Source organism: Dermacentor variabilis, chromosome 5, assembly GCF_050947875.1.
Source record: "Dermacentor variabilis isolate Ectoservices chromosome 5, ASM5094787v1, whole genome shotgun sequence".
Lineage (NCBI taxonomy): Eukaryota > Metazoa > Arthropoda > Arachnida > Ixodida > Ixodidae > Dermacentor > Dermacentor variabilis.
In genome coordinates this window covers 55136683-55162270 of record NC_134572.1, presented here as the reverse complement: position 1 = coordinate 55162270, position 25588 = coordinate 55136683, and the positions used below count along the sequence as shown (strand labels likewise).

The following is a 25588-nucleotide window of genomic DNA, read 5'->3' as shown; positions in this document are numbered from 1 at the left end:
CATCGACAGTCTAGCGTGACTCCCATATGGAGCCCGCAAGACTAACATACAGCAAACAGCTTACGAGCACACAGCTCACGAGTACATTTCTAGCATGACAACGAGCACTCAACTCCCGACGACGAGCACACTCTTGCAGCCGACAACCGCTGCTTATAAGTACTTGGTCCCCCCCTTGAATCCAAGCGAACGGAGACGTTCGTCCAGTCATCGTTCGACGTCACCGTTCGACGTCACCGAAGATGACCCGCCCTTTTGGAGGAGGCGGGCTCACATACTCGTGTTGCACACACACACAGGTGTAAAGGTCCGGAGTCGACGTAAGAGGGGCTTCGTAGAACTCTGCTCCGTCCCGGGTGGCGCAGCCGGGTACCACATTCCTGAGCTGACCCCGCGCCACGTGGCTGCCGGTCATCTGCAGTTCTCTGAAGTGTGCCCCGTCTGGTTGGATTGGAACACGTGCAGCGGGCTGAAATAGCTGGCACGTTGCCACCCCATATGGCCATTCCTAACAGTGACAACTAAATATTAATTTAAGAAATAGTGTGACAGACCAATAAAACACTGTTCCAAGAAAAAAAAGAACAATATTGGATTGAAGCAAAAGAAATCGTAGGTTATCAACACATGTGAACACCATGCTGCAGTGGTTGAACTCTCTCTGAAGCTCTGCAGTATAGTTTTTGCGTTTCTTCAAATATGGAGTAACATCATAACTTCTGCACATGCACGCTGCTTGTGGTGATTGTCCGGGCATCATGTTTGCCACCTGGGGCTTTGTGGGTGTTGTCAGTACATAAACTCCTAGGTAGTGTCAAGATTTAAAAATAATTGCTTTTGTCACAGGTGTCACTATCATCTGGAATTAGGAGTAATAATGTTGATAATAATAGAGACCGACTACAAGGAAGGCGTAGTACAGTCAAGAGAAGAGAAAATTGTACATTGTGCCTCATATTTAAAAAAAAAGCTCTGCTGATGCTGGAAGTGTTTCTTGCTAAATAAATAATGTACTGTGCACACTCGAGATGGTCACTCTGTTACATTTGTGTCTCTTCTTTCCACAGGGTGGTGTAGGCACCCACCAAAACCGTGCTGGTAGGTGCCAAGGGGAAAGAGCAACATGTCGATGTGGGGCCGTCTGCAGGAGCTGCCTGGGGAGCTGTTGCGCCAGTGCCAGCTGGCCTATGGGGACCACTTCCCCATGGAGGTTCGCTGTGCATTGGCTTCTTGGATCGAAGAGAAGCCTTGGCAAGACATGGACCCTGATAACCCTGCTTTCGAACTGTATGCGCCAAGTGTAGTGGCCTCCTTGATCGAGGAGCTGCAGCGCAAGGCCTCTACCGAGGAAAACTTTGTCATGCGGCTGAAGCTCGTGGAGGCTGTGAACTCTTTTAAGGTAGTAAACTTGCCTCTCCAACATATGTCATGCATGGTTCTTTTCGCTAAGCTTTCAAAATGCACAATGTGCAGCCTAGTTCCTTGAGAAAGTCTGCTCGTTAGTAGAACTTTGTCATTCTTGCACTGATGGTAAAATGACTGATGTCACTGGGAAGATTCCTCACTGTTAGCATAAGAACGACGGAATTCTTGCGATTAGCCTGCTTTCAATGCTTCATTGACATTGAATGTATAATTTTGTGTAATGTCTAGCCCCAATTCCTTACTTATAAGTATCTGGCTTCAGTAGCTTGTCCAGATCCACGCTGAAAGCTGCTTTCTGCTGCGACCCATTCTCTAGGCATTTGTAAACACTCATGTTGGTTTCAGCAAGTCTTGGCCAAAAAACTAGGTACATTTCCAGTGATATCTCCCTGGTTGGAGAGAGCTGAATTACAGAAGGAAAACTCCAACCAGTATTTATTTTACATGACCCGATGTTTTGGTTGGAGTTTGTGCACCACATTTGCCTGCGAAGGCAAATGTGGTGCAAGCATACAACAAAATCACAATAACATGCGATTATTTATTTGTCTGCAGCCGCTAAAGCGACATCGAACTAACAGTGTAAGCATAGATAACTACTGCAGAAGTTGTTGAAGGGCAAAACGATATGATAAAGCAGACTTTATAAATGAAAGAAAACAGAAGCTTGTCGAGCACGTGATTCAAACAACGGACCTTCCAAAGGAAGGGTAGTGCTGCTTGTGCTACTCCACGATACCACAAGCGGAGAGAGAGGTTTGTTCTGTAGTATTTGTTCTGTAGTGCAGCTCGACTAGAGACAAATGGAGCAAAGAATGTCCTTCTCTGCAGTACTTAGGCACAGTCCCCAGATGTTTCTCTCCCAACTCATGCATGCACACACGGGTCAAGCAGATACGGCATATCTTTCGCATGTCTGTGCATTTGACAAAATGGGAAATACATCCGGATGTCGGAGGTCAAAGCACAGCTCTTGCCATCTAGTAGTGACATGCTAAAGTGCGCTGCACAAGGAAATTCAATGATGCATCCATGTGGCACAGGTGCACCCAACATGCTTCCTTCTCAGTTGGAGTTCTTAATTACAAAATTTTAGACTGAAAAGTTGGGGGTGTGGCCCTTGCACAGGTTTATGCAGTATGTCTGCATGGCAAGGCTTCGATTCCACAACATGTCTCCTTCGAGGAACCATTCCTTGAAAGTAATTTTGGCTAGGTGGCATAATAAATACCCTCATGTGTGTTCACACTACGGTTTGCTGTTGTCCTTTCTCTCTGTGGGCGCTTGAGACCTGACAATGTAAAGCACCAATGACTAGCTAAGGGTTGTGTGAAATGGTTGTACAGCTGCTATCAATAGTTTGCAGGGCATGTGTTCCGGGAAGAAGTTGAATTAACATCTATTGCTCACATCCAGTGAAATTGGATGGCATTATGCTGTTCATGTTACTACACTATAAGAAAGGATTGTACCCTTCAGGTCTTATCTTGCCCCGAAACAATAATTGTCATCTATCTTACATGCCTTTCCTTTATTTAACCCGGTGTGCCTGGTACTTCCAGGTCGCAAATGAGTTGCACATTGTCAGCGTGACATGGTATTCCTGACAGAAGTAGTGAGTGCAAAGTTTTCAAGAAAGGAAAATCAGCAGGACATAAAGATTGTTGTCTGGGAACAAAATACTACCCAAAGGCCGTAAACCTTTTTTACGTGCCTTTTTTACGTCCATAAATTTGAAAACCATATTCCGTACCAAGGCCGTGCGGTTGTTGTGCTCCATAAACTTCTGGCACTGACGGTGTGCAGCATTTATAGATCCAAGAATTTACACAATCACATTGTTTTTTGACTGAAGTGTTAATTTTTGGTGTATCTATTTTCTCACACTTACGTTTTTTGACAAACCATCTCAATTGCTCTCGTCCTGCTTTAGCAAAACTATGGCCACAATCCGTGTGCCCTGATTCGAGTGATCAAGAACTGCCTGGCCGCTGAGGTGCGCATAATCCAGCAAGCAGAGAACTGCCACAGGCTGGCTGCCCACATGCCAGCCCCCCAAGATCCACATACGGAGATCACCCAGCAGTTGGACAAGTTGCGAAGGCGCTCACAGGTGCGTTGCACTGCATAATTGAGGAAGACTGACGCTGGTCAGACCTAAGGATGTAGCTTTGAGCCCCTGCAGTATGCCATAAATTTCGACTATAACTTAACATGCGGGTCAAGGCGTAGTGGAGTGGGCCCATCTTGGCACAGCATTAACGACCCCACTAGGGCTACGAAATGGATGTTAGTAGTGTGGTTCTTAGCTAGCAGAATAGCAGCTATGGTCAGCAAAGCAGTGAGTATCTTTATTCCTCAACATTTGATTTTGTAAATGGTTGGGGGTAGCAGTGTGTTGGAGATGTGGGATGTATTCAGAAAGAGGAGGAATTGTGTACAGACTAGGGAAGAGGATGGGGGTTTAGTAAAGCACTGTTGAATCTCCTGCTCTCAACGATACGTTAGTATACAATTGAACTGTGACTGTTTTCACAGATTGGTGCTTTGCCGTGCAAAGAAATTGGTCGTATAATGTGTTCCTTAATATATTTCAAGAAAGAAATCAAAATGACCCAATAATCTGTTGGTGAAGTCCACAGTGTAGCTAGTCTCAGCACTGCATGTGGGATTTCCCTGAACTTGAGCATAGTGGCGAGAACTGCAGGTATCTTGGTGCTGTCAGTTCTAGTTCGTATACATTGTGAGCATAGTGAGATCAGGCCATTTCTAAAGCTGGGGTTCCCAAAAGGTTTTCGCCTCTGGAAAGCTCAGTGGCTTTCAAGAAGTGTTAGAGAAAACTGCTCTATGTTCATATCTTGCATAAATATGCATGCATGCATGGCCCCAGTGTATGCCCACAATTTTGTAAAATTCTGGCTCCAGAATTGCAGTATTGTAAGAGGAAGTACAACAGTTGACTAGTCTAGCTCCCGCGCGTGATCTCCAGCCAGATAACTGATGAGACACTCGTATGAATGCATTAGTGGTAAGCTTCCCGTCATATGAATACATTAGTGGTAAGCTTCCCGTCATATGAATGCATTAGTGGTAAGCTTCCCATCATAGCTTGCCATCTTCTGCCATGGCAGTCAGCTTGAATCCTCTACATGGTCACACTGCCTAGGCCATTAGAATCATAAGGAGCGCTGCTTTCATGGGCATTAGCTACAAAAATTTCAGGAGCCTCAAACTCTTTTTGAACATTTTAGAAAACGTTGCCAATCTGTAGAAGAGGCTCCTGTGAGCATGTGAGCCAAATATTCTTGCATTGCATGCACAAGGCAATTTACAAACTCGTGTCCAACACGGAGCTGCTATCTGCCTCTCGATGTTGCCATTGCAAGTGTGTATTTGTTTTGTCAAGGACGCAGCAGATGAGAAATACCCCATGTATGCCTGACCCTTTTGCACATGCGCGAGTTGCAAGAGAGGAATCTGGGGACTGCGCCTAGCTACATGGAATAGGACATGCTTTGCTGCAGCAAACGGAGCAAAGTGTGTCCTCTTCAGTGTAAAAAAAGGTGCGGGGCGAAATTAATGCGGACATATTCGCAGCAGCTCTATGTCACTCGGAAAGCCAAAATTTCTTTTGGCAATGAAAGGGGAGGGTGCAGGAACAGCTTAATTGTCCCACCTTTCTTTTTTTCTTTTTTTTTTTTTTGAGGCCACCATTTTTGCTACATCATGCCCCAAAAAATTTACGGAGACACTATACAGTGTCCAAATTCATGGTTGCCGTTATTCGCCGTGGAGGACATAAAAAAATCAGGTTCCCAGATAATTTGTTCACCACTTCACTTGGGGGCAAAACAAGAGAATTTGATAGGACAAATGCTGACAAAACAAACCAGCATGTGAAATTCTCCATGTTCATGTTTTCTATACTGGTGATAAACTGTATGTGAACTTGCCCAGTTGGCAAACTTAAACCAAATCATACAGGCAAGGAACTTTTGGCAGCCGTGTAAGTCTTGTTATACTCTTTATATGTGCATATGGCCTGCACACAGCAGTTCACGTTTGTGGGTTCAAATGCTTGATGTGCAGGAGATGGAGGAAGAACTTCGCCGAATGACCCAGCTGCAGGAGTCCTTTGTGATCCAGTACCAGGAATGCCAGAAGCTGCAAGCACACTACCAACAGCTGTCAACGCAGTCCAGTGGTCAGACCAATGTGGAGCTGCTCAACAAGATGCATAATGAGACCAAGGCCATGGAGCAGGCAATCCGGCAGCGTGTCAACGAGCTGCGTGACATGCGCATTGTGAGTTGTGCATGCCCTCATGTAATGCCACTACGGCAGTGGTCTGGAAGAAGGCAGCGTACAAAGCCAGGGTGTCTACCAACTGGGAAAACTGGGAAAACCGAGAATTCTCAGGGATTTTGAGTAGTCTGGAAAAACTCAGGGAAAACTAAGGGAATTTGTGCTTCTATCAGGGAGAATTAGCTGTAATTTTATTGAAAGGGTCGAAAGTCAAGGTAATGCTGGCTCGAGTAACAGACAGGAATCGTAATGAATCGTCTTTGACACCCTGTCGTCGGCTGGAGGAGTTGCCAATGTACAGTCAACGACCGACTTTCCGGATTCTCAATAATTTGGACGGCTTCGCGGCACCACCACGTACCCCGTAGAGTCAATGTACCAGAACGTTTGAAATTTCAAACTTATGAACTCTTCGCCATTCGATTTCCCGGAGGTTTTGCTGGGACCGCCGGTCCGAAACGGCAATAATCAAAGCCACCACCTCTGCCATTTTGATTACCTTGCAGCCTCGAACTGGCGCTCTCGCACGCAGATCCGCTGGCAGCCGTAGCCACCACGGCGGCAACGCTAGGCCTAGATGCTTCGACGTTCGCTATGAAGCTTCTTGCCGTTAGATACCATGTTTTTTATTGAAAGAAGTCGCTGCTGTTAGCAATGCACGGACTCCGCCTTTGTGGTCCTTGCGATTGGCTTAGAAGCTTGGAAAGCATAGTGCGTTGCATAATGCCGATTACCGAAAGTTAGCTTTGCCTTTGTACACAAATGTTCCTTGGTGAAGCTTACGCAAAAGTACTGCAGTGAAGCATAACAAGCGCGGGAAGTGGCAATTGCCATTGGACACAGTATGTATTGCTTAATTATACATGCATGCACCTGGTATTTCCTGTCACAGTACGAGCACCGATATGGCTAATACGTGTACCGGCAGGCCTTCACAGCGTTTTTGAATGTGCCTGTGGCGGTTTTAGCCCTTAAGGGCAGTAAATGACATGCATTTATTTTTTCCAACTGGCCGATTTTTCTGACGTTTTTGCGGCCCCTAGGGAGTTAGAAAAATCGGACGTGGACTGTGCAACTGACGAAGAAGGGTCTTCAAGTGGTGTGTGGGGCGAACGAGTAGCGGAAGGAGGACAAGAACAAAAAGGACCTACGCATTGAGGAATGAACGGGATAGGAAGCGTGCTGCCGCCATTTTGAAGGAGTTGAGAGATATAGAGAGAGTGAACATTAATGAGAACCACCAGTTATGTGGGCTGGGCCTAGGCCTCCGACAACAAAACGTCGAGGTCCTGCCTCTTCGCCGCTTCTTAGGTCTGCTGAGCTCAAAAAACAAAGTGTTGGCTGATGCCGAGATGCAGGTGTCCCTCATCCAAACCAAAATAAACTCTTTAAAGCAGTGAAACACAACACTGAGGCGTCGTGCCCAGGCTGAGAGTATGTCAGGACAGTTGAGGTTGACTAACGAGTTGTTGAGAACCTCAATTGTGACAACGTTCGGGCCTAATACCACTGAGCTTGTTATGAGTTGATAGAAATAGCTCCTATTCGAAAATATTTGCTTCTGTATGCATCTCTACTTTATTCGTATTTGAGAATTTCCGACTCGATTTGCAATATTTTTCGAAGACATTTTATTTGCTCTACATTTTACTAACCCCTCCCTTCTATTCTCTTTTTGAATAACATAAACACTTCTCCTTAGTATTCAAATTGGACTAAGTCGTTTTTTTTTTTCGTATGCTTACTAGAGAGTGACAGCATCGGGCGATATGGTTTCAGTCCATCTTGACATAAAACATAGTTCTGCATCACTCGGGGAATTTCGCAATGGCACTCAGGGAAAACCGGGAAAACTCAGGGAATTTGGAAGTGTCAGCTTGGTAGACACCCTGAAAACAAAAGCTTACCAAAATTGGGTTAAATAAATTTCGCTTGAAAAACAAACGACTTTTGAACAATAGCCATACATGGTCAACTCTTTCGGGACTGCGGGAAAAACAGGCGTTTCTGATGGGTGTCAAAAATTATTTCTTATAACAAATACAGTCGCCGACCGTTTATCCGGACCTCACAGGGACTGCGGAAATGTCTGAATAAACAGGTGTCCGAAAAAGCAGATTAAGAAAAAAAAAATGAAATCCTTTATTTGCACGCACTTATTCGGGCTCGGCAGTAGGCTTGAAGAAATTGTGAATGCGGCGTTTCACGCTGTTCCGTTTACGAGCAATCAGATAAGCCTGAATCTCGGAGAGGGTCGTATGGTCACTATAGGCAGCTGAAAGCACAGTCGCTGCTTGTACACGCTCCGCATGCGCCGGCAGCATAGCACATGGTATGTCATCTTCCGACTCAGAGTCATTGTCCGGCGGTGCAGCAGAAACCTGACGAATGATCTTGCCGTCATCGAGTTCTGCGCATGTCAGTACGGCAGTCAGCACCTGTGAAACTGTCAAATGAGATGGTGTCCGGAGTCGCAATGCAACCACTGCGCAGGTCTCGGCAGAACATTTTCCGCGTCAGTAGGGGGCACATCGGAAGGCGACAAATCTTAGGCCTGCCGGCACCCGCTTGCCAGCATTCCCCCAGCACAGTCTGCGCGGGCACTGTTGGCACCATCAAATACTTGACGCGATGTTTTCGTATGCTACGTTAGATCACCAAAACCTCGACACAGCACACAAAGCAAACACCACCGTGCTGACACCAGTCGCACAAACGAAAAACGTGGCCTGCTCGCAGCGTCGTGCACGAAGAAACAAATCAGCTGCTGGATTGTTTTGGCATGGCTTACTAAGCTGAAACCGGAACTGCTGTAGAGCCACTCTATCGAACCAGGCAGAAATGATGATGATGAGCGGGGATTTCCAGTAGCACCACTTCATGGGGCAGCAAGGAGGCTCCGTTCAAAACAAAAATGGCGTTCAGCAAGTCGGTGCATGGTGCTCTCGAACGAGTTGGCTCAAGGAGTGTCCAAAAATCAGACGAGAGGTTGCAAGGTGTCCGAACTTTCGGCAGTTGTTATACATTATGGTCTATGGGGAGAATGGCGGTGCTGCGAAGCTGACCGAATAATTGGGCATGTCCAAATTTTTGGAGTCCGGAAAATCAGTCAGCGACTGTAGTCATTGCGTTATATTGCTGTAACTTATATCAAAATGTAACTAATTAGATGGTCTTTCACGCATAAAAAAAGATTAGACTTAAAAGTGATATATAATATTTAGAAAGAAATCACAAATTCAAAATTTGCTGAGAGAACAACATAAGAAAGTTGGAAAAGTCATGGATATACGAGTGAAAAAACATAAAAAAATCCAAGATATACAAAATGTGCTACAATCCCTCGTTTCTTGCTTGTGAAAATTTGGCACGCGTATCTACAACTCTTTTTTTTGTGTGTGAACTGTGGCACCAGTGGTCAGCACTCGGGTCCCACGGTTCTTGTGCCACTCGACGAACCAGTTCCGGGCAGTTTTAAACACAAGTGAACTTGACACGTGCTGCAAAAGACATTCATTTTGAGCTCGATTTTCTTCTGCTCATAGCACAGCTTGCAGTTTCTGCGTTTTGCCACTTTTCCTGAGTTGTGGAGTGCATGTTTTGCGACGGGTGGTGGAGGTGTGTGTGCTCTCTTGGCACCGTCGAGGTTCAGAAGCTGCTGAATGAGCTCTTCTCTAAAAGGTGGTCAAACCCGGCAGTACGTGCCAGCTCGGGAATCTCTGGGTGCAATGTGCGGTGAGCTTGGAAGAGTATGAAACTGTTCACGCATGCAATATGGATGCAGTGGAAAAACAGAGTCTTCCACCACCGTACGCTTCTCATTAGAACATTATAATAGCCAATCATTTGATCCAATTTATCTACGCCTTCCGCAAGTGGGATAGCCGAAAGTGGACGCGGAGGAGTCCGAACGGCGAGACTAGAAATGAAATAGACTTCATACTCTGCGCTAACCCTGGCATCATACAAGATGTGGACATGCTCAGCAAGGTGCGCTGCAGTGACCATAGGATGGTAAGAACTCGGAATTAGCCTAGACCTGAGGAGGGAACGGAAGAAACTGGTACATAAGAAGCCGATAAATTATTTAGAGGTAAGAGGGAAAATAGAGGAATTCCAGATCAAGCTACAGAACAGGTATTCGGCTTTAACTCAGGAAAAAGACCTTAGTGTTGAACCAATGAACGACAATCTTGTAGGCATCATTAAGGAGTGTGCAATAGAAGTCGGTGGTAACTCCGTTAAAACAGGATACCTGTAAGCTATCGCAGGAGACGAAAGATCTGATCAAGAAATGCCAATGTATGAAAGCCGCTAGCCCTATAGCTAGAATAGAACTGGCAGAACTTTCGAAGTTAATCAACAAGCGTAAGACAGCTGACATAAGGAAGTATAATATGAATAGAATTGAACATGCTCTCAGGAATGGAGGAGGCCTAAAAGCAGTGAAGAAGAAACTAGGAATAGGGAGGAATCAGATGTATGCATTAAGAAACAAAGCTGGCAATATCATTACTAATATGGATGAGATAGTTAAAGTGTCTGAGGAGTTCTATAGAGATATATACAGTACCAGTGGCACCCACGACAATAATGGAAGAGAGAATAGTCTAGAGGAATTTGAAATCTCACAAATAACGTCGGAAGAAGTAAAAAAAAGCCTTGGGAGCTATGCAAAGGAGAAAGGCAGTTGGAGAGGATCAGGTAACAGCAGATTTGTTGAAGGATGGTGGGCAGATTGTTCTAGAAAAACTGGCCACCCTGTATACGCAATGCCTCATGGCTTTGAGCGTACTGGAATCTTGGAAGAATGCTAACATAATCCTAATCCATAACAGAGGGGATGCAAAAGACTTGAAAAATTATAGACCGATCAGCTTACTGTCCAATGCTTACAAAGTATTTACTAAGGTAATCTCAAATAGAATCAGTAACAGCTTAGACTTCTGTCAACCGAAGGACCAGGCAGGGTTCCGTAAAGGATACCCAACAATAGACCATATTCACACTATCAGTCAGGTGATAGAGGAATGTGCGGAATATAACCAACCCTTATATATAGCTTTCATTGATTACGAGAAAGCGTTTGATTCATTCGAAACCTCAGCAGTCATGGAGGCATTACGGAATCAGGGTGTAGAAGAGCTGTATGTAAAAATACTGAAAGATATCAATAGCAGCTCCACAGCCACCGTAGTCCTCCATAAAGAAAGCGACAAAATCCCAATAAAGAAAGGCGTCAGGCATGGAGATAGGATCTCTCCAATGCTATTCACAGCGTGTTTACAGGAGGTATTCAGAGACCTGGATTGGGAAGAATTGGGGATGAGAGTTAATGGAGAATACCTTAGTAACTTGTGATTCGCTGATGATATTGCCTTGCTTTGTAATTCATGGGACCAATTGCAATGCATGCTTACTGACCTGGAGAGGCAAAGCAGACGAGTGGGTCTAAAAATTAATCTGCAGAAAACTAAAGTAATGTTTAACTGTCTCGGAAGAGAACTGCAGTTTACGATAGGTAGCGAGGCACTGGAAGTGGTAAGGGAATACATGTACTTAGGACAGGTAGTGACTGCGGATCCGAATTGAGACTGAAATAATCAGAAGAATAAGAATGGGCTGGGGTGCATTTGGCAGACATTCTCAGATCATGAACTGCAGGTTGCCATTATCCCTCAAGAGAAAAGTGTATAACAGCTGTGTCTTACCAGTACTCATGTACGGGGCAGATACCTGAAAGCTTACGAAAAGGGTTCTACTTAAATTGAGGACGACGCAACGAGCTATGGGAAGAAGAATGATGGGTGTAACATTAAAGGCTAAACTCCATGAGCGCGATTTTGTGCGTGACAGCGACGAGCGACGGCTTCGAGCGACGGATCGTGCCGTCGCGTGAACAGATCGCTTGGTCTTGTTGCGCGATCGCTCGGTTCTGCAAATCTAGAATTTGTCGCTCGTCGCCCGGAAGTGCTATGAGCGACTAGCCAATAGTGCAAAGCCGGAACTGGATGTGCATAACTCCAGCACTTCCGATTGTCGCACGGAACGAGCAAACGATTGAATCTTTATACGTGCAAGGATAAGAACCTACTGCAAGACTTTCAGAAATATTTTATGCTGCTTTTTGCAGTAAAATACATCAACTTAAGTTAATAAAGCACACGTCACGCTAGTTTCGGCGCCTATATTTCTGCCCTCATACCGGCAACACTGTGGAGACGTCGCTTGAAGTCATCGCTCGCATGGGGTGCAACTTGTAGGCGACGAGCGAACGCGACAACCATCGCGTCGCTCGTCGCTGTCGCGTGCAAGATCGCTTGCATGGGGTTTATACTTAAGGGACAAGAAAGGAGTAGATTGGGTGAGGGAACAAACGCGAGTTAATGACATCTTAGTTGAAGTCAAGAAAAAGAAATGGGCATGGGCAGGACGTGTAATGAGGAGCGAAGTTAACTGATGGTCATTGAGGGTTAAGGACTGGATTCCAAGGGAAGGGAAGCGTAGCAGGGGGCAGCAGGAAGTTAGGTGGGCGGATGAGATTAAGAAGTGGGCACGGACAACATGGCCACAATTAGTACATGACCGGGGTAGTTGGAGAAGTATGGGAGAGGCCTTTGCCCTGCACTGGGCCTAACCAGGATGATGATGATGATGATGATAGATGTACAGATGTACAAAGGTCAATTCGCGCACTGCTGCTGCCCCAATTCCTCACTGCAGCGTTTTTGAGTGAGTTTCCGCATCATCCACCAAGATGTGTTCATGTTTACCTGTGCACGCGTGACACCGTGCTTGTTAATTTAGTAGGCGAATGTTTGCAAGTTTATATGGCTAATAAAACTGCTATCCTTACTTCTTATAGCTATCTACTAATTTGCTATTGCAATCGATGCTTTGCCTTTCGGACACAGCTGCGGCATTATTTTTCTCTGTGCCATGCATTGTGGGTCGGCGCAGTCAGCACGATGAATGCATGGATGGAACAAAAGCCATCTCAATGTTGGGCATGTCGCACCGCGTTCGCTGGGTCTGGTTACGTTGGCTGTGCCAGTACTTCGGGCTATAGACATTATTGTTCACGCCAATGTTACGTAACATGTGCGCACACCCACTCATTCTATGTCGGACCATATACGTGCCTTAAACGAGCAATTTTTTTCTCCGACTATCATTAGTTTGAATTTTGTATAATTTGAATTTTTGTAGCATCCCCACAGAATTCGAATTAATGAGCTTTTGCTGTAACAAAGAATTTTGTATCTTGGATTCACAAGCGGGTTCTTAAAGGAGTACTGACAAAAAAAATTTCTATCTTGTTTTTTCTGCTGCAATAAGTAGCTGATGACCCAGTAATCACGGCATGAAGCATCATTGGCTTCAGAGTCTGACAGTTAATTGTTTGGGGTCTTGTCTGTACCGACCAGTCCAAGTTTCGGTTTCAGAGAGCTACAAAATGGGCCAAAGAAGGAATGTAAACACAGCTGGGCATGTGACCGCACAAAACTGTGACGTATGCAAGCCAGCGCACTCGCCGGCATGCGAGCTTCGTGCTGCTAGTTCGTCTGCTACCCCTGCACATGCTTTGCGATGTCCTTGACATCATCATCATCCTCGTTTTTGTTCAGCGACAACTATTTCCTGCAGGCGAGAGTCACTGCCGTATAAGAAGTGGCCAACCTCTTTTGATTGGATCCACTGCAAAGCAGAGACTCAGAAAGTAGGGCTAGCGAGAGCTATCAATATGCGTATGACCCGCTACTAGTAGTATGAACCATTTATAGAGGACGCTCTAGGAAGGAAGCATATTCCGGAGCAGGACACAAGGCAGGGTAAAAGTCAGCACAGCATCAGGCTTGGGGGTACATAGTCTCGGTGGAAGATCATTGGACTCCCCTAAGCTCGGCAGGTTTTGTTTATACCAGGCATGCTCAAAATGAAACAAGCGAATCCGGCTTATCTTCAACGGGTTCCATTCTAAGCGTCCAATGGCGCGCACGAACTCTGACCACTTATGCCACTTATCGACGCCGACTGTAGCTAACGAGCAAGCCAGACGACTGGTGATCACTGGGAAACGGTATTAGCGGCGAGAACTTGGAGAGGCACCCTCTCGCGAGTGACGTCAATGCCAGGACGCCGCTCTTGGTATTTGTTATTTGGTGGCAACACGTCATCCGTGTTAGAAAGACACTGCCTAGCGAAGCTGTCATCATGATTCTTATTACTGTGGTGAGTTGTTCTAGTCAAATATGGCCACTTTATTAATGCGTAAAAGAAAAAGTTAGGCATGCATTTCGTTGGAAAAAGTTTGCTGCTACTTTCACCGCCCTCTGAAACAGGCCCCCACAAAACGAATTGCTCGTGGCTGCTAACACAACGGCGCGTCATGTAGAGTTTATTCACAAATACCGTAGTAGCAATAACGTGAAAGAAAAGTTTCGTGGTAGAGATTGAGAGCCAATCAATTGCAAGCGATGAAGTGTTTTATGGTGGCCCTCAGTAGCCTTTATCGACAATATGGCACACCCCTCACGCAACAGTAGCAAGCGAGTGTCATTATGGCGAGGCACGCATTGTTCGCGAAACCTATCAGTTCACTATAACTTCGAATTGAGACCATGTCAATGTTATGACACGAGACACCGACCTGCGTAAAGCAGGTGGGATTCAAGCAACCTGACATGCACATTGTAGTTTTTTAATTGTGCAGTGTTTCCAGCCAGCGATGGGAAACCAAAATGCATCAGGCTGGTGGGCGACATCAGAATATGATGTCTAGAATGCTTCCATAGCGAAACTTGATGCTCACTTCGCTCTGCCTGCAGCAGGGAACGGTGACATGTTTGAGTTAAAAAGTGTGCATGATGCTTCTAACGGCACTATGCCCCATGTCAAATCAAATGTCTTATGTCAAATCTCGATATAACGAATTGTGCGGAACCGCTGAAAATCACTTTTTATTCTGAAAGGTCGTTATAGTGAAAGCCCCAAAATTAATCACTCCGCCCATCAACCCATCAGTTCATAAATTGTCACCGGTTTAGCTATCCAAGAAACTGTCGCCTTTGGCTCTCAGCCCGCTCTGTTGCTTTTTTCCGTAGATTCTGCTACCATGCACCACCGCAGCACCGCGAATCAGGCGTGCAAAGCAGACGCTGACACTGAGAAAACTGACAAAAAAAGGAAGCTCCATGCAACTTCTGAAGTGCAGCGTTCCTTGTTTGCTTGTTTTCACATTCCTTGCCATGGACACTACAACTTTCTTACTCGAGGCGGACACCTGAACTATTCCAAAGGGCAAGCGCTTGCAAACGACACTGTTAGGAAAATGCAAAGTGCGACTGTGTGGCGTACCCGCAAGTACAGAGGTTACATTTCTCTGCGTATGTAGCTAGTGCGGCCGCAGAAAGAAACACGAAAGAAAGAGGCATGCACAAGAAGAGGGGCGAACAAAGCAAGAGACGCGCCTCTGTTGCTAGGTGACACTTACCTGGGCGTAGCATGCGGTCGCAAAACCCAATGCACCGTTGCCTCCAGAATAAATTTAAAAAAATTTTCTCCCGGGTGTTCTTTCTTCCTTTTATTATTATTTTTAAAATTATTCAACACTGTCTCGGGTTTTCCGAGCCCATGCATTGCGGCATGCACTTTCTACACCTTGTCGTCTGCTAGCCTACTGTTTCCGCTGCTGTGAAATACACAGGGAAATCTAGGAATCCCTAAATTTTTGAATATTAGTTTATAATACTGAGGCGTTATTAACATAACACGAAAACTGAATAACGATTGTTATTTTGAAATGTTTGGTATTCTGAAGTTTGTAGACAGTAAAACCTCATCAAACCGTACCTGCTAAAACAGTAGTTTAGCTTGAGAAGTAGTAAAGTCAAATCCCCGACTCAGCGGCTATTGAACATAATGTGTTTTGTATCCAAATAAACCATGCCAGCTTATTGCCTACGTATCGGTCAATACATAGTGTTTCCACTTTTCGTTGCACAAACGCAGAGGTGCGTTGTCTCTGTCAGCCGGCCTGGCAGAACAGCAAGCTTCAGAGATCAGAACAACAGCCTCCAAGCGCCCTGTGCGTTTGCACGTGAAGCCACATCAACATCATTTTGGTGCCGAGCCAGAGAGAATTGTGGCATCATGCAAACAAGGACTCGCGTCATGTTAAAGCTCGGATAAAAAATACGCCGTGTGCTCAGCACGGAAGAAAAATTAGACATCACTCGTGCTCTCGAACAAGACACGAAGAAGTTGGTGCTGGCACGCCACAGGGATTTACTGTTGACTACGGTACGTGGCATTTGGAATGCGAAGAAGTTGCTCGGCAGTGCTGCTGTGACCGTGAAGAAATGTCGGCTACGAGGTTTGACTTTTCGCCGTCGTCGCCACTGTTGTTGCTGAAGTGTCGATTAACAACCGTGATGAGGATGACACAGAAAGCGACAGCACGGGTGATTCAGGCCCGACAGTGGCAGAAGCAGCGCATTCGTCAGCCTCATGAGTGCAATCGTCGCGACAAGAACAGCACTCCGCAATGAAAAAGGTGCCCCGTGACTTCTGCAGCGCTACCGCCTGCATGCACGGAGAACATGCAACACCAACGAGGAATCTTCCATGCGAGTGCTTGCCAAGAAGAGGGGGCTGGCTGAAAAGCTGGCTCGCAGCTTCAGTAAGTTTGAGGCCACTGTCGTCGCTGCTAGGTCACCGCAGCATGAAACGAAAGTAACTTTGATTGCACGAAGTGAATAAATACTGCATGTTTTTTCCCCTTTCATCGCACTCTCTCTTGAGTTACGTTTTTGACATGTAAGTGGGCGATCGAATGCAATTTCGGTTAAGCAGTACTACCGTTTAGTACGTACCTTATCCGAGCTGCGGCCAACTATGGTTTAACGAGGTTTCACTGTACTGAAATCTTTTTACATTGAAACCATACGAAATCAGCTGAGGATTTCTGAAAAGTTTGTTAATGTGGTGTTCGTATAACAAGATTTTACTATATATGAAGGTGCTTATCGCAGTAAGGTTGGTGGCGATAGCTGTGAATGCAGCATGCAACAACTCGTGAAATTTGCTGGTACTGGAAGAGGAAACTGAAAGCATACTGACATTTTCATGTGACAAGGTCAGGGGAGTACTGCAGGGAAGCTGCTGCACTCGGAAGCTACTCTTCTCGATCACTCGCACCTCCCGCCTTTTCTTACTTACATGGGATCTAGCCTCTGGAAAACATATCATACGATTGCAGTTTGGTGATGTACTGAACATTTGGGCCTAAAGATTGTGTTTTCTGGTAACATATAAACTGGTAGAAAAAGAATTTAGAATGTTGGTACTGGGAAATCTTATTTAACAGGATTGTATCACCAAGGCCCCACTGTAATTAGATGTGGAGTACAACATAATGAGTGAATTGTGGGACTTATCTCTGTGTATGGTTTTGTGTTTGCAGGCCTTTGCAGACAAACAGCAGGATACCACAATGCAGCTGTCCACGCTACAGACGCAAGTGCTGGACGATGAGCTCATAAAGTGGAAGCGTGCCCAGCAACTTGGTGGGAATGGCGTTAGTTTTGAAAACAACCTTGACCAAATCCAAGAGTGGTAAGTGCTGTTCCCTTTTTTCAGTGCTATAGATGTCATGCCTTCTTTCAGCAATCTTTACGTTTATACTTGCTGTTCCTGCCATGCTGTATCCTTTCTCATCTCACTTTCATTTTTGTGATTTGTTATTTTTTTACTGCTGCCTCCTTATTCCTACAGAGTAGGCAAGCGTAGTGCCCCTTCTGTGGCAATTGGCAGATGGCTGCTTCCCTTTTCATCTCTATCTGTAATACAGCTGAACCCGATTATATCAAAAAGCTAATCAGTTTGATATCGGACATAATTGATATAAGCCTGCTAGAATTGGACGTCGTAAAAGCTCGTAGCATTTATAAAAGCACTTTATTGGTGAAACTAGCTTAGTTTTGCATGAAATAGTTCTGTATTCTTCTGCTTGGGCAAGTTTGCTGCTGCAACAGCATGCAGTTCTCCGCATTGTCTAAAGAGCCGAAGCAGCGAGGCTGCAACCTTCCACATTCGCGAAGAAGTGCCGGACTAGTGCGAGTGCACCAATCACCTTGGAGGATGTGAGCGAAAGATCGTCATTGCTTTCCTCGTTGTGCCCGCTTTCACTTATGCTTGGTACGATATCGTCGATGCTGTCTTCATTTTCAGGCTTGTATTGCATCATAAAGCAGCGCCCTCAAATAAGTTGATTGAAAGCGACTGCATTGCCTGTCTGAAACCCGAAGGGACAGTGCATCACCTTGGTTATGGTACGGAAGGAGCACCAACACCACATTTTGCGGTTTTGCAGCTATTCCTTCCTCTCTACGTCACACTTATTATTTGTGTCTCGAGGCCAACTGATCACCTTAACAAAAGCCCCTTGATAACGCTGCCGAAGCGCTGCTCTGACCACGTATGAAACACGAAAATCAATGTAATAGGCATAGCATGTTTCAAAATCACAGCTTTGCTCGCACCATGTGGACAGAGTGCTGTTACGATCGGCCTGCAGGGCTACTGAGCTGCGGACTTTTCGCGGCCCGCTGCAGTAGTTTCGGTTGTTCTGCGAGGCTGGTGTCCTTCAGAAAACCGGCGACGCCAGCTAGGTTAACTGACCATGCACCTCCTTCAGAGAACCGGCGGCGCCAGCAACGTTAACCGACCATGCACTTCCTTCGGAGAACTGGAGACCACAGCAAAGTTAATTAACCATGCACCTCCATCGTCGAGTTGACGGTGCCTGCAAGTCAAGCCACATTTGGCGGACCGTGTACTGTTACCTGGTTCGCTGTCTCCTTCATGGTCAATTTGCAACAAGAGAGCTTCTTGGAAAAGGGAGTTTTGCGGTGCATTCTTCCTCGAGCCGCAGGATTCGTGTCTGCTGACACTCGTGGCGGCTACCTGAGGAGTCTGCTCTGGAATTAAGAGGCGCTGGCTGGAGTCAAGCGTGAGAACCTGGCTATGAGGACCCGCTCAACTCGGTGGGTTCTGGGAATCCAAAGTGCGTACGTGAGTGTGTGAGCCCTCCCCCTCATAGGCGGGTCGACTACGCCTCCAACGACTGTGGACGGTCTGATTGGACGAAGGTTGGACAGCAGTTTTCCCTAACCTAGGGATCTAGGGAGTACAGAGTGTTTTTAAGCAGCTGTGTGCTCGACAAGCGGTGTGCTTGGAGCTTTGTGTTGTGGTGCTTCGTGCTTCATCTTGCGTGCTCCATTTGCGAGTCATGCTACACTGTTGAAATGTATCTCCTGTCATAATGTAAATATTGTAAATAAATCCTGTACTCCTAATTCCCGACGAAGAGCCAGGTCCTCCCTACAACCCCAATCACAAACCTAACAGTGCGCACGCAGCTATATCTTGCGCCAGAAACTTGCTTCGGACCAAAGCCAAATTAAAGTGACGGTTTTAGTTTTCATGAGAATGTACAAGTGCTGCAAAAACAGGTTCATGGCGTAAAATAAAAGCGAAATAGAGAGACCAGAAAGCGACACACGTGTTGAGAAAATACAAAGCCAATGCATTCTATAAAGTAAATACCAGCGACACACGTGTTGAGAAAAGACAAAAGCCAATGCATTCTATAAAGTAAATACCATATTTACTCGCATTATGATAGCACCCCTGAATTTTGTCATCAAAATGCGATTTTTTTTTTCTCATGTAATGATTGCACCCCGAACTTGTCGCAGCGATATCTCGTGTGCCAAGTCTAGCTAATGATGGTTGCACTTACCATCTGTCAAATGCTGTCGAATGCTACGAGACCAACTCTTACACATACGAAGATGACTGCTTGCACGAAACATTCTTAAAAGCAGATGCCCCATTTTATTCCTTTCATCGCTTTCCGCACTTCCATGAAAAAAAGAAGCTCCTTTCATGAAAAAAAGACACGCACACACACACATGCACGCACACACACATGCACACATGCACACACACACACACACACACACACAAAGTCGGATTTCAGTGTGCCTTTATTATCTCTGAATTCGTAAGTGCCGTTGAACAGTAGCTGCTGCCTAGAGGACGTGTTCGAATAGGTCTCCTTCTGCAGCTATGCAGTACTGAGTCCGCTTTATCACATCTTCAGTGGCTTTCTTAATTTGAACAAATTTTCGGGCCCCTTCGAGTTTGAATTATCAAGATTTGGCTGTGCGATGCAAGTTACTTGGATAACAAGTATTCGAGATACAGATACAAGAAACTACCGCAGTGATTGTATTCGATGCGATACTTTGTATTTGTATATTAAAATACTTTGGTACATTTGCAAATTTCTTATTCAAGATCTATATATTGTAGCAGAAAACGCGTATGCACAAAAGGGCTTGGTTGAAAATTTCTTAACTCCGACCAACCTTGTTTCATTTGAATGAAATGTCTGTTAGTACAGTCGAGCCTCGATATATCGAACAGCGTGGCGATCATGAAATAGTTTGATATCGCCAGGATTCTATTTATAAAATCACATAAACACATGAACTTGTACAAATCAATTGGTGAACCAATCGTGGTGCAGTAAATACTAACTTGAAGCTTCATACAAAGTATTTATTTCTTTGGCCGAAAGTACTGCAGCAGTGTAGCCTGCTTCTTATTGGCAGCCACATGAACATAGTCCTGAACATAGTCCTGAACATAGTATAAATGATCCACGCTGCAGTAACAACGTGAATCATTTAGACTTCATTTAGATTATTCATTCATTTGGGTGTCATTCTATTCATTTGGATCATTTAGACTATTCTACCCTGCAGTAGCAGCGCAGAAGGGCTGAAGCAGCTACAGCCTCCGTTGAAGTTGGGAGTGGGGTGAAATCGTAGCTTGGTAGGATCAACCTCAGCAGCGTCTTCGTTTGGCTGCTACTTCCACTGCAATCTCCACGTCCCGAGTGACAAGCCACCCTCTACATCGCACGACGTCCTCGCGGTGTAGAGGCTGTCGCCCGCACCCAAATTTAAACAGTTGGCAGGCGAGGAGAGAAAGAATAAACTTTTATTTGGCAAACCAGTAGGAAATTTCCCTCAATGAATGGGGCCCTCCGTCCAGGGCTCCATTGCCATGCACTACTTTGCGAGCCTGCTGGATCAGCCGTTGCTGTTCCCGTGGCTTGTGTGGAGCAGTATGGACTCCCAAGAGGAAAGTATAGGGCTGGGTAAAGGAGGAAACACCCGAAGGGTTAAGGCATTCCCATGTGTAGTGGTACACCATAACTCAATTCAAAGCCCCTCGGCATGGTGTGCAACAAAGGTCCACTGCGTTGCAGCACTGGGGCACTAAACCTTGTCAGATGTGTCATTCAGCCAATTGCTCCTGTATTCCTTTATGCAGGTGTGAAGCCCTGGCAGAGCTGATCTGGCAAAACCGGCAGCAGGTCAAGAGGGTTGAGATCCTGGCAGCACAGGTGCCCATAGGAGGAGCGTCTGCGATTGGTGAACGCTTCACGGCCCTGAATGCCCAAGTCACCAACCTGCTTTCCTCTCTCGTCACCAGGTGAGCATGGCAGAACACATTTCAATGTCTGCAGCCAGTTGGAAAGGCAAAAATTTAGGCTCTGGCAAGTCATCAGTGTGGCACCTTTATTGCAGCCGTACATTAGAGAAGGGGTTTTTAAGTGTCAGCAGGGTGTGCCTCATAAACTTTTAGAAAAGTCAGAATCAGCTACAGCAAATAGATTGCAGAGTCAAGCACAGTTGTAATATCAACAGAGGGGTTAATCTAATTATAGAGCACAGTTGGCTGTTGCCAGCTAAAATGCCAAAGCTTTGGTGAAAGCGAAGAAAGTTAGGAACAATTTGTGAATGGTTCCATAGTAAAAGGAAACATACACTTTTTAAGTGCTGTTTTAGGTGAGGGAGCGGCACTCATTGGTGCTAGGAATAGTCCTTGAAGTTGGTTTTTCTTGCATTTACAGCACTTTCATCATTGAGAAGCAGCCTCCACAGGTTATGAAGACCAACACTAGGTTCACAGCCACAGTCCGTCTTCTGGTTGGGGGCAAGTTAAACGTCCACATGACACCCCCTCAGGTCAAGGTATCCATTATCAGGTGAGCAGGATTTTTGTTTCTGGCTTTTATTTAATGGAAGTGATGGTCATGGACTCCCCCTCGTGGTACAAGATGATGGAGGACATGGGGTGTTAGGGAGCAGTTTTGAAGTTAGCCACCTGGGTCGGTGAAAGTTGGCTTGGAATAGTGCAGTAGGTATTGAATGTTGCCAAAACAAGCCGCCTAGGTTGGTGCACAAGTGAAAGTGTCTCGAGGTTCACAAATCAATTGCAAGGTTATCGCGTTCATCGTCAGGTTTACTGCAAATATGTAAGGATTTGATTGGGTGCAGCACCATGTATCTGTGCGGCACTTGGTATTTTACAGCAGTGGCTGCTGGGAGCTGTTTTAGCTTTTGTTGTGTGTACATACCGTACTTACTTGAATCTGCGCTGGCCCTGATTCTAAGCCGACCCGCAAAAGTACAAAGGCAGGAAAAAAACTACTTACCTCGAATGTAGGCCAAACAAGAGGGAGGACAGTGTTCACAAAATGTAAACCGCATTGTTTGAATAGGAGCATGCCGAGCTCATTCTTATGTCATCACCGCTGTTGTGGTCTGATAATTGCCATCTTCGTTGTGGCACACGTGAAAAGCACCTCCCATTACCCCCTCCAATGATCCAATGACTGACGCTTATCTCTATGGTGTCGAAATCCTGCCCGGCTTGAACGTTTGACAATGCCTCTGCGGCTAGCACAACTTTTGTTTGAAAGCGTGTCACGTTCTATAGTGGCATTGTCTGTTCGGTGCCATCACGATAGCTCCATGCCGCACACCGATACGACACAGGCACCCACGTCAAGATGGCGATGTTGCTCACATACTTCAATTGGCTACTGGTGTGGCTAGCATCCGCTGTGATACTGACTTGTTTAAAGGGCACTAGCTATGCACCATATTTATCAATTTCAATTAGAAACTGGTGCATTTTAAAAAATCCTCAAATCTAAGTTGACCCTAGAGTTTGGTATATAATTATTTGAAAAAAAAAAAAGCAACTATCGACCTAGATTCAAATAAATACGGTAGATGCAGGTTACACCACAAAGCTACCTTGCACAATCCACATTATGTTGTTGCTTTGGTTAAATGTTTGGTGAATGTTCGAATGCTCTTTCAAAATGCACTACGGCTGTAGAGCAGTAATGATAACAGTAACAAATTCTGATGAAGCATGTTTATTTTTATGCTGATATGGCTACCACAAAGCTGGGTTCTATGTTTGGTATTATATACCAGCAGTACCGTATTTACTCTCATAATGATCACACTTTTTTGTCAAAAAAAAATTTTACGCAAATTCAGAGGTGCGATCATTACGCGGGTTAAATTTTCTGCGAAAAGAAAAAGATATTTTATTTCATCCTGCATTTGCTGCCGGATGACAACAGGTCAACAAACAGGTGGCTGCCGCTGTAATAGTGCAGGACACCAAAACAAAAATGTGATTTTTCTTCTTTTTTGAATACATTACGTGCATTGAAACAGTTTCTTTTATATCAGTAATGAATAATATTGTTAAAATCGGCGAGCTTGCGGCAATAACGCAGCCATGTCCACTTTGAGGGGACAGAAAAGGAGATGGTCGTGCTTAGCTGCCAGTGACATAGAAACACATGACAGGCATGCTGCGAAAACTGCGGCATTTGTCTTCATTACTATCCTGATACGGCATGTTTCCGCTAAGGGTGGGCGAATATCTTAGCTGTGTTACAAGCGTGGCGTATGAATAGGGTACACTTCTAACGTGTCAGTGTAAATTTGGCTACTATCGTTGCCGCTCGCGATTTGTTGCATGCCCACGAGTGCATACGAGAGGAGTCGAAAGGCGTCTTTTTTGTTGTTGTTGACCGCAACCAACATAAAGTCTACAAATAATAAAGCCAGGGCAAGTTTGGTTGTAGCTTTATTTTTTCATGGAAATGTGGAAAATGATGAGAGGAATGAAATGGAGCGTCTGGTCAAGAATGTTTGGTGTGTGTAGTCCGCTTGGTATGTCCTCAAGAGTCATTCGCGTAGCATTCGACAGCATTCGACAGATGGTAAGTGCGATGAACATTAGCTAGACTTGGCACACAACATATAGCTGCGGCAAGTTCAGAGTGCGATCATTACAAGGGAAAGAAAAAAAATCGAATTTTGACAACAAATTTCAGGGGTGTGATTATTATGCAAGTAAATACGGTATTGTCATAGTAAAAGTGATTCCAGAGGATCCTTTTAGGGCAGTGGCAAGTTATAATGCGACCCAAAAGCAATCTCATTGGAAGTGAATGTATGCATCTATTTCGTAAACAAATGCCACGTGTGTTTGTTGTTGAAAGCCAGTTTGGAAAAAAATTGCGAAGATCACTAGAAGCGAAGCAACTTGCTGCCATCAACAGAGGAAACTGTTTTCCTATAAGACTTTAAGCTACATGTAATGTTGCAATGTAAATAAAGTAATACTGCAGCAACTTTGTGTAGGAATGAGCCGTTGTTGCAAAAACAGTGGTACTGTAAATGGTGGCGTCAAGGTTCTGCATTGGTGGCCTTTTATAGCTTCTGTTCAGTGGCCGCTTTTCTGCTTCTCCTGATTTTCTTGGCTTAGAGTCTAAGTAAAGAAGATCAAACATAGTTGAGCATTTGTTGTCGCTCTGGTTTGTTTTGACACCTTGACTTCACACTGTTGTCATTATCCTTTCCAATTTTTCAACAATGCACTTCCAGCGAGGGACAGGCCAATTCCTTGCTGAAGAGTGACAAAGTCGGTGTTGGGTAAGCTTACTTTTGACATTGCGCACGTTGCTTGTTTAGTGTAAGAGTATTGCAGTACAGTTCAACCTTGTTACGACGAAACAGATTATAAACAAGCTAATGATTATAATGAAGTAATTGTAATTCCCCATGAAATCTTCATAGAAACCAATTCACTTAAAATCTTGTTTTAACGAAACAAAATTTTCTTTAAAATGGATATAAGAGACCTATTTGGAGTCCATAATGGAGATTTACTAATCATTTCTTGCCGTTTAGGCACTGATCTGGCAGCATGCGACACTGCGAGTAAGTTACGTAATGTGATGACGTTCAAAACCCTGCCATGAGCTGTCCACCACCTGTCAACACTCGACCTGTACGTCAAGTCGGTGGCCATGCCTGCACTCTATCACTAATGCCTCACTAATTCCCTCTCCAATGTCACCAACTCCCACATTCTCTTGCTGTCCGTACACGCAGTTTGTGGCATTTTACTAGCCGGAATGAAACGCAGGCATTGGGAGCACGTGATTTGTGATATGCGGATGGAGGATGCATCGGTACATGCTGTGCAGCCACTCATTGATTGTGACAAACCCCTGCCCAAGTGCATTCCGTAGGTCTTCTACGTCTGAAGACGGTATTTCCCATTTCACTTCAAGTCTCCTTTGTAATTGGCTTAGGCGTTGCGAGTGGGCAAGTCCTGCTACTTTTATCTCTGGGAACGGCAATGATGTGACAGGTGATAAGAACAGGAAATGAAATGGATCGTTAACAAAATATGACCACTGCTCTCATATTCTTGGCAGTCGCTTGCTTATCATCGTTTGATAAATTTGACGGTGGAGCGCTGCTTGCTGGTATATTCGCTTCAGCCAGCATCATATGAAATCACAGATAGGTAAACCCTGAAAGCACGGGCTTGCGGCGCTCCGCCGGAATGCTCGTGAAACATTTCCTTAAAACCCGCATATAATACGAGGTATTTT

General features: G+C 45.2%; 1 protein-coding gene across 7 annotated transcripts in view; it reads left to right on the top strand.

Annotated features, from left to right (window-relative positions):
• The window catches only part of Stat92E (Signal transducer and transcription activator Stat92E), a 194108-nt gene that overhangs the window by 52413 nt on the left and 116107 nt on the right, over positions 1-25588 (top strand). For all 7 annotated transcript variants that reach the window (XM_075692518.1, XM_075692520.1, XM_075692522.1 and 4 more), the window contains exons 2-8: positions 1068-1399; positions 3359-3538; positions 5515-5730; positions 17195-17346; positions 21139-21300; positions 21722-21856; positions 24570-24617. In XM_075692518.1, the coding sequence (XP_075548633.1) occupies positions 1124-1399; positions 3359-3538; positions 5515-5730; positions 17195-17346; positions 21139-21300; positions 21722-21856; positions 24570-24617 (1169 nt within the window). In that variant the 5' untranslated portion in view covers positions 1068-1123. The remainder of the gene's footprint in view (positions 1-1067; positions 1400-3358; positions 3539-5514; positions 5731-17194; positions 17347-21138; positions 21301-21721; positions 21857-24569; positions 24618-25588) is intronic.